At 44.8% G+C, this 13,664-nt stretch overlaps 1 protein-coding gene across 2 annotated transcripts in view; it reads right to left on the bottom strand.

The window, feature by feature from the left end:
* Fsd1l (fibronectin type III and SPRY domain containing 1 like) overlaps positions 1-8,030 on the bottom strand; it is a 73,527-nt gene extending 65,497 nt beyond the window's left edge. For both annotated transcript variants that reach the window (XM_055605334.1, XM_055605335.1), the window contains exon 1: positions 7,872-8,030. In XM_055605334.1, coding sequence (XP_055461309.1) covers positions 7,872-7,886 — 15 coding nt within the window. In that variant the 5' untranslated portion in view covers positions 7,887-8,030. The remainder of the gene's footprint in view (positions 1-7,871) is intronic.
* Between the last annotated feature and the right edge of the window lie 5,634 nt (positions 8,031-13,664).

Raw genomic sequence — 13,664 nt, 5'->3', positions numbered from 1 at the left:
TTAGAACAAATGGCTTCAAACCATAAGTGAAACTCTAGCTTATATCATCAATCATCATCCATATGGCATGATTAAGAAATACTGAGCTGGAGAGATGGGTCAATAGTTAAGGGCATTGGCTGCTGTTCCAGAGGTCCTGAGTTCAATTCCCAGCAACCATATGGTGGCCCATGACCATCTATAATGGGATCTGATGTCCTCTTCTGGCATTTGGGTGTAATGCAGATGGAGCACTAATATACATAAATAAATAAATCTAAGAAAGAAAGAAAGACTGATTGACACATGGGCTTTCCCACCAGCAGCTCCTCAGACCAAGAGAATTCTGAGACAAATTCCACATTCATGTTTACAACAGTTAAGACATACAAAACTAGAATCACCATGAAAATCATTAGCGTACCTGCAATTTGAAGAGGCCAAACTACTTTTATATTCAAGTAAGTTATTATTTAGTAAAAAAAAAACCTCCAATGTCAGGACATTTTCTTAAATCATTATAAGGGTCTTCAACAATTTATGGCTGCAGAAAAATTTCAGAAATTAACTGGATTTAAGTCACACGCAGTCACAATTCAAATGCAGGCACTGTCTCAGGAGCGTCAGCTTTTACACTAGTGCAGGCTGTTGTCACCACTGGGGCTGGAAGAAATAATGCCAACGTTCCAGTAACGAAAGCAAAGGGACCAGTGAATCTAGCTGCTGCCCAAAACAGTGGTTCTTGTATCACTTCATACTTTGGTCCTCATTTAAATTAGGTAAAAAGAGCTGAAAATTAGAAAGCCTCCTCCAGTAGGTGAGTATAGCTATTGCAAATATTAACAGGAGTGGTGGGTCCAGGCATGATGCAAGAAAGTAAGAAAGGAGAACCAAGATGTCAGAAATCTGACAATCATAAAGTAACTAATTTGTGGGAAATTCAGTGAGCCACTGCGAGGTAGGGCTGGGCGTAAATATAACCTTGACTGAGCCAACGAGCAATTCTGGTCATCTAACTTATCAACTAGAAGAAAGCCTAAGACTAGTAAAAGAATTGGCAGGATGGAGCATGCCTTTCTCCCCTGAACTGAGGAAAACAGGGAGTCAGAGGAGGTCGTCTCCCATCTGGGAGGCAGGGAATGTAAGCGTGTGAGAGGCTAAAGAGATTTACTGGTGTCAGAGATGAGATGGATGAGCTGCATCCAACAACTCCTAGAGCACTGGAGGAGGGGCTAAGTAAGCAAAAGCACTGTTAAACACTGCTGAAAACAGCTTTCTGGTGAGCTTTCTTTGAGTCTTCATTGTAAATACCACATAAGGTTTTTTCTGTCATTGAGTTAAAACCCGGAGCATCTGTTCAAGCCCCTGAATAGCAGTACACAGCCTTCTCTTATGCCAGACATTCCTTCTCTGGCAAACGGCCAGACTGCCCTCATGGTAGCTTGGCTGCTTTGAATACTTTACAATTAATGCTCCAGCTGCAACTATCAATACATCTGACGCCAGAACTCCTGCTCCAGGAGACTTTACTCAAGTCTCAACCACTTCAGCCAACTTATGCTGGCCCTGGAGAGCTTTGTGCCAGGATAACAAACCTTGCTAAACTTAGATGACCCTGTAGCTCCTCTCACTCAAGATGGAGGAGAAGCACCTCCTCACTAACTGTGCAAAAGGTAGCTACTGGTGAAAATGGAAGCTGGTGTAATGACTGGCATACATCCCATCCTCCATTTGTATGCCACACCCTCCTCTTGGCTGTTTAACCAAGCTGTTCAGCTCACTGTTTAGCATCCTCCTATGCTACAAGTGTTGTATTACTAGGCCCAATACATTTTTCTTATCTACCAATGAATCCTTTTTCTTTCTTTTTTTCATTTTATTTTTATATTAATTACAGTTTATTCACTTTGTATCCCAGCTGTAGCCCCCTCCCAATCCTGCCTTCCCTCCCTCATCTCCTCCCATGCCCCTCCCCAAGTCCACTGATTGGGGAGGCCCTCTTCCCCTTCCCTCTGACCCTAACCTATCAGGTCTCATCAGGACTGATTGCACTGTCTTCCTTTGTGGCCTGGTCAGGCTGCTCCCCCCTCAGGTGGAGGTGATCAAAGAGCCAGCCACTGAGTTCATGTCAGAGACAGTCCCTGTTCCCCTTACTAGGAAACCCACTTGGGAGACTGAGCTGCCATGTGCTATATCTGTGCAGGGGTTCTAGAGGTTCTAGGTTATCTCCATGCATGGTCCTTGGTTGGAGTATCAGTACCAGAAAAAAAACCCTGGGCCCAGATTTGTTGGTTCTGTTGCTCTCCCTGTGGAGCTCCTATCCCCTCCAGGTCTATCTCCCCCTTCTTTATAAGATTCCCTGCACTCTGCCCGAAGTTTGGCTATGAATAGTCTCAGCATTTGCTTTGATACACTGCTGTGTAGTCTTTCAGAGGCCCTCTGTAGGAGGCTCCTGTCCTGTTTCCTGTTTTCTCCCTCTTCTGATGAATCTGAAGTAGAATGGGATGACATGGTAGCACGAAAAGTAACTAGCAGTGGAGGTGGAGTGGCTGCCACAACAGCAGCACAACCAAGAAGACAGTGAAAAGTCCTGACAGCAGCAGGAACGGAAGTGGCAGAAGAAACGGCAGTACATGATGAAGGGTGGCAGAAGTACAGAGAAGGCATAAAGGCAAGATGGTGGACAAGCCTGCAGGCACTGCTCTCTTTGGCATGCTTAAGAGTCTCTAAAGGCTGAGGGTCTTGACATGGCAGAACAAGAGTGAAAAACGCTCACCAGTAAGGGTTCTAACACCCAAAGCACCAGACCTGAGAAAGTGTCCGGTGCTGACTGCTGCTCTCACTAGCCATTGCTTAGAACTGAGGCTCTGCCTGCTCACGCCCTGGCAGTCAGAGCCCTGAGCAGTAAGCCTCTTACCTGAGCAAATACACCTAGATGGCTCTGGCTTGTAAGGCCTGGGGCTACATACCTTTAGTTTTCAAGTTTTGGAGCTCTAAGCTCCTGACTCTGTTGGCTCAGCCCATAAGCCATGGGCATAGACTAAGTACTTACCTACTCCACTTGGCCATCTGAGCAGAAGAGAAAATGCACTATTCTAACAAACAAAGCAGAGGTCAAGGAGGCACACAGAGAATGTCGATGGAGGCACTCAAGCACCACTGACGGTGACATCAACCTTCTGAAGCACAAATGGGCAATATATCTCAAGAATTTTAAGGAACTGGTAATTCCATTTCTCCAAATTTATGCCAAGCAGTTTATTAAGACTATAGGCAGAGGCTTGGCTACAATAATGTTCCTTTCAGTATTATTTATAATCTTAAAACCTGGGACCAACATCAACATCCAACAAAAGGCTAGCAATCAAGATTAATCGAGAATCACATCCATACAAAAACATTATTAAGTGTTGTAAATGGTAATAAATAATGAAAATGATCATTATATATTATAAAAAGGTAACTTAAAAAGCAATACAAGTAGTATGATACCTAATGTTTTACAGTCCTACTTGCATAAAAAGTTGATCAGCAAATCAAATGTTGAATGTGGTTATCTTCAAGGTACAGAATTACAGGTGATTTTACTTTCATTTATTCATAGCTAACATTTCCTGCAATACTCTTGTATTATTTATACTTATAATCTAGCAGAGGTGCACAGATTAGCTATGCTAACACTTTAAACACTATATTTAAAAATAAATATTATATATTAAAATTAATTCACTATCAGTCAACAGACATCAATACCTGAATGCTGAGCTGGGAAAACTACCTGAGGTGAAAGCAGTAACGGTTGCTGACAAGTCCACCTGCTTCAGAGTATGGTCAGTGTGGAATAGACTTCACTACAGCAAACATCCAATATGTGCTTGCTGCATGAATAATCCTATTTACACTCAGCCAAGCATTGCAAAGAAGCATTGTTAAAACTTTAAAAAAAAATCCTGTTTCATTATCTGATATTTAGAGACTGCCAAGTTCAATTAAAAAAGAAAGACACTTGTAGTGAGTAACGAGATTGTGAGCCTTCATATGGTTCATGTATATTGCACTTCATGGTCTACAGCTCTATTTGGAGAGGTAAGATTCCCACTGCACCCTCCAAAAAGAACAAGAAACAAGGGGCAGCAGATGCTTGTGCAGTACAGTGCTCTTACCTGGGGAGGCAAGGCAGAGCAGACTCCAGATGGTCCTCTAACTTATGTTCTATGCCACCTAGCAAACACTTCGCTACACTTGACAAGTCCCTAGTAACATTTTATTTGTCTTTAAGACTTATTTTCTTTTTAATTATGTGTATGTGGGGTGAGGGTGTGTGCGTAGTTGTGAGTCACCTGATATGGTATGGACACTTGGAATCAAACTCTGGTCCTCTTGGAGCAAGAGCAGGAAGTACTCTTACCTGCTGAACCATCTCTCCAGCCCCTCGCTGTTAGGACCTAACATTTTAAATTTTAATTACCATAATTGTTTCAGTATTTAGAAGCCAAGAATTCAGGCCTGAGGTGAGGTAATGAAAATGTGTGGACTACTGGAAAAATACCTGGTTTGAATCCAGACTGCCACTTGCTGGCTGTGTGACTCTGCGAATTATGAAAGAAATTTGCCAAGAGAATTCAAAGGAGTCCCCTACATGGAACTGTATGCACAATAACCAGTTTTCTTTCTTCTTCACTTTGCTTTCAAAACTTTACCTTTTTAAAATTGAAAACAAGTAACTATGGAACGCAGGTCAACTGGATAGCTATTTGGAAATGGAATGGATCTTTCAATAGCACAGCAAGTATCAGGCTATAAGAGGAAACAGATTAGGAAGACAAATGCAGATCTGCCCAGTCTAGTTTTAGCCTGTAGTATAAAGGAGACCTCCAAGTTCCGACCCAGGTAGGAAGAACCTTCAGAAACAGGAAAGCATTTAACAAAGCATGCTCTTTATGACACCCCTTCCTTTGTCCCGGCCTTCCCACCCTCATTGCTGTAACAAGCGCCTTTCCTAGAAATAGGAACCACTATGAATGTCAGTGATCGGTACCAAAAATTTAGCTTGCACTACCAAATTCAAAACAGAAGTGTGCAAAAAGTACAACTGTCTTAGTTGCTTCAGTGTTTTCTCTGAATGTGCACATTTCATCAGGTAACAAAACCTTCCAGATTTTATCTTAAAACCACTTAAGGACATATTCAAAAGGTCTGAGGTTCAAACAAAGCTACCTATCCATAACACATCCTGCTCACAGAAGTGTCCCAGAAACTCAATATAAACAAAACCCCTCTGTTCATTTCTAGGAGATAATACTGCTTCTGTATCCTACAGTACGCCTTACATACCCAGAGTAACTGCGTCTTCTTCCTCTACTCAGAGACAGCATCTGTTGCTAACAAAACACTGAAGTCGTTTCCACAGACAAAAACAAAACAAAACAAAAAAAACCGCTGGGGAAGCTGACCCATGTGCTGAGTGGCCAGCAGCAAGCTTCTGTACGATGTCCAGTTAATGTCTTTACCGTAGACTGCCAGACTCACAACTCTCAACTTTTTTCTATTAGGATTTAACAACCTTTTCTTGGAAACAGCAGCTGAATAACTGAAAGGTATACAAGTAGAAAACACACCTGAAAGAAGTCTAGACAGGATTTGAAAGGAAAAGCGTTATTTTGAGGTTGAGTTTATGAGATTAGCAAAAGCTAACAGATAACACTGTTAGGTGGTTTTCTTGAAATGAACACAGTCCTCATCACTCTTAAAGAGTGATTGTTTCTATTTTATAGACAGAATGGAGACTAATGGCAAATTATCCAAGCTATGATGGCCCATAAAGAATGACCAGAGAGCTGGCTCCTCTTAATAACTCAATTCATTCAAATCCCAATGCCTTCCTTGCAAATTACAGCATGTAACTACTTCCTTTATAGACTGAGGTACCATCTCTGCTACCATTTCAGTCTGAACATTCTATAACAGGAAGTAGTCTCTAAATCTCATGCTATGGGTGTACTACTGTCTTATGTAACAGGCAGGAACACCCAGCTTAGTTTATTACTATTTGAGGCAGGTGACTGATTCTACAGCAATTCATAAGAAAAGGAAGCTCAGACTGACAGCCTGAGTTACAAGCATGAGCACCAGATATTTGTTATAAGCTTTAGATCAAGTTCTCTTTTTTAGAAAGATTGTTTGATAGCTCCAACAAAATTCAACACACTTAATTCTATTAAGATATGTCAGCACCAATAAAAAGAACAGCTAATTCTTCACTACCTCTGGGGAAACTATATATGGTAGCCTGTGAGTGCACAAATACACTGTCTGAAATAAGAACAATCTGGTTCAAACCTCGGCTTACTGGCACACCACTGTAGAACTCATAACCTCAAACACTTGGTTCCCCTGGGCCCCCCAATAAGATGATCTACATCTTATTGTACATTAAAACACTTTTAGTATTTTTACCATGCACAGACTATTTTAGTACTAATTACTCACAAACTTTAAAATACTGTTTTCAAAATAGAATACTTTACCCAGTTTTAACCTCCCATACTATGTTCTTACTTCTACAGAAGAGATGATGAAGGAGACTGACAGGTGGCTGGCTCTGCACACACAGCTAGCAATCATACTGCGCCCTGCAACTCACCTTTCCATATTCCTGATTCACTTGTTCTTTCGTTTGACCTTTGCTAATAATATCCATTACAAAAAAAAGCGCCTTTTCTCTAATAAGCTGTGCAATGGTTTATAAGCTTAGGTAGAGAATGCTTTAAATTTACACTTATTCAAAATACACAAAACTTTTTAGACGTCCTACTAATATCTTTAAAAGATATTACAGTAATAGTTCTGGAAATAATAACTGGATATGCTCACATGGGTTTCAAGGCAAGCACACACAATGGAATCTTGTGCGTTTCTGTTAAATACTACAATAGTAAATGCTCAATGCAACCCATCATTTGTGCCCCACACCCTCAGCAAGAAGGTGAATCCAGGTAAAAACTGTAGTTGGTCTATAAGCCTTTCCGGCAGTTTCTATTCAATAATAATAGTAAAAAAGAATGACCTCTTAGATATGCCCTTGTTTTCCCTGCTGCATTATTAATAACACTCTTTTTTTCTTTCCTATAGCAGAGTATGTTGCAATTACATTATAATATAACAAAGTGGGCAGGGTGGCTTATTCTTTCTATACCGGGATTAGTAATGAATGTTAAAAATTCAATTGCAATTGTACTCTCCAAGTATTTTACTTAATCAAAAAGGCTACTCTGTAGATTTTCCTTAACTTGTTCCCAAAGTATTGAACATTCCAGAAGATCACTGGGTAACTGTGACCAGTTATACCAACAGGCGGACAAGGGTGGGGCAGCGGCCCTGACAACTGCCTTTTTCCTCAATTGGGCGAAACACTGAGATCTGCTTATAAATAAACCACCAGCAAGGCAGTGGGCAGCGGTACAAAGGAGATTCGGTCCCCGGACCTACAGGGCAGGGACTGTGCTAAAGAATCGGTGGAAGAAAAGGACACCAGTGTCGGGGCCAGCAGAGAGCCCACCACGCGAGGCTGAGCCACGGTCCTCACGCCTGCCGGGGAGGCACCCAGAGGAGGGACCCACCCTGGGAGCACGCTGCGGGGAGAAAGGGGCCTAGCGTCCGCAGAGGCCGGCGGGGACCCGGGCGCCGCTCGCGGTGTCCGCCCCGCAGTCCCCGCCCGGAGCCAAGCGCGGGGCAGAGGTCGCCCGGATGACGGGCGCGGCCCCCGCAGCCTTCGAGCACTCAGGTCCGACCGGGTCGGCTCCGGTGGGTCCCAGGCCCGGTCTCACCCTTCCCTTGCCGAGCCCCGCGCGCCCCCCCCCCCCCCCCCGCCCCCCCCCGCCGGCCCGGCTTACTTTCTGCGAGTCCATCGCGAGGGACCAAGCCCTCCGGGCCGACCCTGTCCCCGGAGCCGAGTGAGGAGCCGGAGGAGCCTTCGCCGCCCGCTACCTCGGCCGCCGCCCGGCTTGTCCGGTCCCGTCCCGCAGAGATCCCGCCCGTCCGCGCCCAACCCGTGCGCGCGCCGCCACCGAGCCGCGGTTGCCAGGGTGAAAGGGTGGCCCGCGGGAGGGCGGGGTGCAAGCGCGGCACGCATGCGCCTGCGCGCGCTGGCGCCCGCACCCGCGGAGGAGAGGATGGAGCGTTGCCTGTCCGCCTGCGCCTTCCTTCTGCAGCTGCCGTTTGCTTGCATCCCTTTTCCTGTGGCATAGCTGCGGGTCTTGCAAAGAGCTACTGGGCCCCCAGCAGCCGGGCCTGGGAGCGGGCTGTGCCCAGGATGTATCCCGCACCTACAGCATTTCTCCAGTTAGCCTTGGAGTGTAGGCCAGGCCCAGCTATCCAACCGGGATGAAGAATCATCGGAAATGTGGGGAAAGGTCTTCAGGGGTCGTGGTGGAAACCTGAAAGGGCCCCAGGACCAGGGTTAGGAGGAAGTTACAGAAACGTGGATATGGGTCTATTAGGGCTTTGTAGCTGGACACCTTGCTGCTTCGTAACCAAGCCTTTCTCCGTGATCCAGGGTCATCTCTGAAATGAAAGAGGGAATGCTGAGGACTGTACATATTAAATACTGTGTTTCTACTGCCCCGAACATAGTGCCTGACTAAAAGAGAGTGGGCAGCAAATTAGAATCTGCTCAGGACGGCCGGAGCAGGCAATGCAGACTTGAAAGCTTGGGAAGGTTTGAAAAGGTTCTCCAGAGAGACAGCCTTCATCTCCACTTAGATAACTCGAGAAAAACTCATGTGGGCGTTCACATATAAAGGAATGAAAGCGAACCGAGCATAGAGTATCAGGTTCCGGTTCTGCAGTTGTACGCAAATCGTCAGTGCGAAGGCCTGCTTCAAAGAGCTTACAGTCTAATGCGGAAAAAGACAATAAGAATCCATGAGGCTGGCTGGTAGAATAAGTTTGTTAAGAGAATGGGGGGGGGTGGGGCAGTGGTTAAAGCTCTTGTACCGAAAGAGTGAGGACCAGAATTTGTATAGCCGGAACGTAGAACCCACATAAAAGCCAAGTGACTACTGACACATGGGTGCCCCACTCATGTGAATGGAATACATTCACTCGCAGCACGCATATACACATGGAAAAAAATAACAGGAGAAAATGACATGAGACATTTTAAATGGAAGAAATAAAGTAAACAAGTAAATTTCATGGAGTTAACGTACTCGGAATAAATAGGATTCAATTTTCTGACATTACTCAGGAATGGCATGGGTAAGAGTTATGAAAGGGTCTGAGGAAGACTTATCTAGTCAGAAAGACAGTAAAAACCAAGGCCTTGAAAAGGCATGAGCTGTTTTGAGGAATCGTTCTTACATCACAATGAATTAGCTACGTCTTTATCAGTCTTTTTTTTTCTTTTTTAAATTTTTTTATTTTTTATTTTAATTACAGTTTATTCACTTTGTATCCAAGCTGTAGACTCCCATTCCCTCCCAATCCCACCCTCCATCCCTCATCTCCTCCTCCCCTTCCATCTGACCCTAGCCTATCAGGTTTCATCAGGACTGGTTGCATTGTCTTCCTCTGTGGCCTGGCAAGGCTGCTCCCCACACAGGGGAAGGTAATCAAAGAGCCGGCCACTGAGTTCATGTCAGAGACAGTCTCTGTTCCCCTTACTAGAAATCCACTTGAAGACTGAGCTGCCATGGGCTACATCTGAGGAGGGTTTCTAGGTTTTATCCATGAATGGTCCTTAGTTGGAGTATCAGTCTCAGAAAAGACCCCTGGGCCCAGTTCTGTTGTTCTCCTTCTGGAGCTCCTGTCTCTTCCAGGTCTTTCTATCTCCCCCTTCTTTCCTAAGATTCCTTGCACTCTGCCCAAAGTTTAGTTATGAGTCTCAGCATCTGCTTTGATACACTGCTAGGAAGAGTCTTTTAGAGGCCCTCTGTGGTAGGCTCCTGTCCTGTTCCCTGTTTTCTCCTTCCAATGTCCATCCCGTTTGTCTTTCTGAGTGAGGATTGACCCTCTTATCCAGGGTCCTCCTTCTTGCTTAGCTTCTTTAGATGTACAGATTCTAGTATGTTTATCCCATATTATATGTCTAATATCCACTTATGAGTAAATATATACCCTGTGTCTCTCTGCTTCTGGAATACCTCACTCAGGATGATCTTTTCTAGTTCCCACCATTTGCCTGCAAATTTCATGATTTCCTTGTTTTTAATTACTGAGTAATACTCCATTGTATAAATGTACCACAATTTCTGTATGCATTCCTCAACTGAGGGACAACGGGGTTGTTTCCAGCTTCTGGCTATTACAAATAAAGCTGCTACGAACATGGTTGAGCAAATGTTCTTGTTTCGTACTTGAGCATATTTTGGATATGCTAGGAGTGGTATAGCTGGATCTTGAGGAATCAGTATTCCTAATTGTCTGAGAAAGTGCCAGATTGATTTTCAAAGTGGTTGTACAAGTTTACATTCCTACCAACAATGGAGGAGTATTCTTTCTCCACATCCTCTCCAGCATGTGTTGTCACTTGAGTTTTTGGTCTTAGCCATTTTGATGGGTGTGAGGTGAAATCTCAGCGTCGTTTTGATTTGTATTTCCCTGATGACTAAGGACATGGAGCATTTCTTTTAAGTGTTTCTCTGCAATTCGGTATTCCTCAATTGAGAATTCTCTGTTTAGCTCTGTGCCCCATTTTTAAATTGGGATTACTTGATTTGTTGCTTTTTAACTTCTTTAGTTCTTTATATATTCTGGATATTTGCCCTTTGTCAGATATAGGATTGGTGAAGACCCTTTCCCAGTCTGTAGGCTGTCGTTTTTGTTCTGACGAAAGTGTCCTATCAGAGTCTTTGTAAAGACCAAAACTTTTACCATCTTGTGTCCCCACTGAGCACAGGACAGGCCACACACTGTGCACCCAATAGACCCTTTTTTAACTGGACAGAGATGCAATGAATGGGATAAGAGGTAGAAAGGGAAACAATGATTTAGTTGAGGCTAGGTAGACTGAGGGGAGCTTACGCCTAGCTTTAACTCCTGCCAGCTGAAAGGAGGTTTAGTGTGCAGTCCTTCAGAGAAGCCCCTTTGGCATCAAGGGAAGGGAATCTACTATCCAGATTACATGAGAAGTGACAGAAGCCAGATATCCACTAACCCAGTGCGGGTGGCTCCAAGGAGTGAGCTCACCATTGAAGCTGAGTCATTTTCTCTGGGAGAGAAATGCAGCCAGCAGCAGGACATCAGAGGTCAAAATGCTGCCCTTGGTTGACACCATGGACCCATAACCAAGGGAAGGAAAGAGCATTTGGTCTCATCTCCAAAGCCTCACCTCACTTGCACCAGAGGGAAGCTCCAAGGCCCCTTTTGAGTGTCAAGCACTACCACAGGAGGAAGAAAGAGGGTTTGAGAGACAGAGTCCCCCAGAAATATGATCAGCAGACTGCCACAGAGCCACACCCTGGAAGCTCATTTCTGGCTCCTTGTCCCAGTTTCTCTAGCTCTTTTCCTTCAGGCCAGCCAAGCAGCCTGTGGATTTGGACAACAGCTGTACCCCATATGACTTCTGGCCTCAGCAGATCTCTGGCTCTGGCTTGTCTGGCTTCCCAGCACAGCTCATCCAAGGCTGTTTGCTAACTTCATTCTCAGTGCCAGTTCCTTTGGGCTGCGATCTGTGTCCCTCTAGTTTCGATACCCCTCTCGCTACAGTCCCTCATCAAGCTGCCAGCAGGTCTACAAACCCACTCACTGAGCCTCTGGGCTACAGGCAAGTCCTTGCCTTTCGTGCACTTTCCTCTGCATACCAAATCAGGTTAGGAAATAGTTTAAAGTAGCATTATTTTAGAGCAGTTGTTCTTAAACTTGATGCCAGGTCTGACCTCATCATCATCTGATAACTTCTTAGAAATGCAAGTTCTCAGGCCTGCTCCTCAGGACCGATGAAACAGAAACTCCAGGGTCAGGTCTAGTAATCCCTTTTAACCAGTTTTCCAGATGGCTATAATGCATACTGATACCTGGGAACCACTGATTTCAGAGGGAAGAATATTGCTCTTTAAAAGGGGTCAGATCACCTAGGACTGGAGTTACAGACAGTTGTAAGCTGCCACGTGGCTGCTGGGAACTGAACCGAGGCCCTGTGGAAGAACAGCCAATGCTCTTAACTGCTGAGCCGTCTCTCCAATTCCCCCTGCCCTGACCCCTTTTTTGACCCCCAAGGGTACCAGGCACTCATGTGAAGATGAGTTTGCATACAAGTAGGCAAAACACTTATACATACAGAAATTTTAAAGTTTTTAAAGTAAAAGGGAGGGGCTGGTGAGATAGCTTAGTCTGTAGAGGGCTTGCCACCCAAACATAAGGACATAAGCTTGATTCCCAGCACCCACATAAAAAATGTCAGTTGTGGTGGCATGCCTGCCATCCCAGTGCTTGGGAGGTAGAGATAAGAGGCTATCAGGCTCTCACTGGTAGCCAGCCCAGCCTGATCAGCACGCTCCAGAGTTAGTAAGTGACCTTGTCTCAGATCTCAAGTGAAGAAGCCTGCTATCAACCTTTAGTGTCAACAGGCATGTGTACGCACACACACAGGTACCTGTTGTACCTGTGCGTGCATGTCACATACAAACAGGATACACACACATAAGAGAAAAAAAGAGACAACAGAGGAGTAACAACATACATTGTTTCCACACTTAGGTTTGCCCTACTGAGATGCTTATTTAGTCACGGTTACCTGACTGAAGTTTCTGGCTTTCCCTGAACTGCTTGCTTTCTGGCGAAACCCTGGGTCAGGATCACCTCATGGTTGGCACTGCTAATGTCCAGCAAAACCAGGCTCTCCCTCTTCTCTGAGAGATGTTAGGTGCTCTATGCAAGCCTGAGCTCCCTCATGAATCCCTTCCTTTCTTTCCATGTCTCTAACAACCTTCCCCTTTGAGGATCAGCCCAGCTGGGTCTACAAGCACCCTCAGCTAGCTACACTTGAATCCTGACACTGCTGCTTGCCAGCTCTGCAGCCATCAGTAAGCCTGTCTTTTCACTAAGGTTCTATTTCCTAGTGCACAGCATAGTGGCCATGACTTCCTTTTTGTGTTTAGTGGGGATTGAAGGAGGCTATGTATGGAAAATGCCTGGCTTAACAGGCTTATAACAGGTGGTGGCTGCTGTTATTATTACTAACAGGACACATAACACGTCCTCCAGGGCAACTCTTGCATAGTTATTTCTCCACTTGAGTCTTAAAGTCTCAGAAAATCTGTCCCCACTCCATCTCCCATGTTCTCTGCTATGCCTGGTTTTCCTGTTACCTATCACTAGTCAGGTGCTGCCCTTAGTTGAAGCCCAAAATGTTCACCCATCACTCCCTGACCAAACATGACCTAGGTTTTCATTTTACAACCCAGCTGGGTGAGACTTAGCTCCTAAGTCTCCATTCCTTCAGCTGTGAAGCCGGGCTCATAGCGGATTAAATGAAATAATCCAGGTCAAGTGATTAGCTGTGTCTGACATGTGATAAACATCCAAAAAGCATTTGTGCTTAGTATTGCTTCTCAACCATAGACACCTAATTTTGTGCTTCCCGGGCCCTTCTGATTAAAATCCAGATTCACCCCCTAAGCCATGGAAGCCCTAAGCACTTATTACATGACAGCAGCTCCTACCAAGGGAAGGTTGGTTATCCTCTG

Source organism: Psammomys obesus, unplaced genomic scaffold, assembly GCF_907164565.1.
Source record: "Psammomys obesus unplaced genomic scaffold, mPsaObe1.curated_primary_1811, whole genome shotgun sequence".
Lineage (NCBI taxonomy): Eukaryota > Metazoa > Chordata > Mammalia > Rodentia > Muridae > Psammomys > Psammomys obesus.
The sequence above is the reverse complement of the archived record's forward strand: the minus strand, read 5'-3'. Positions and strand labels throughout refer to the sequence as shown.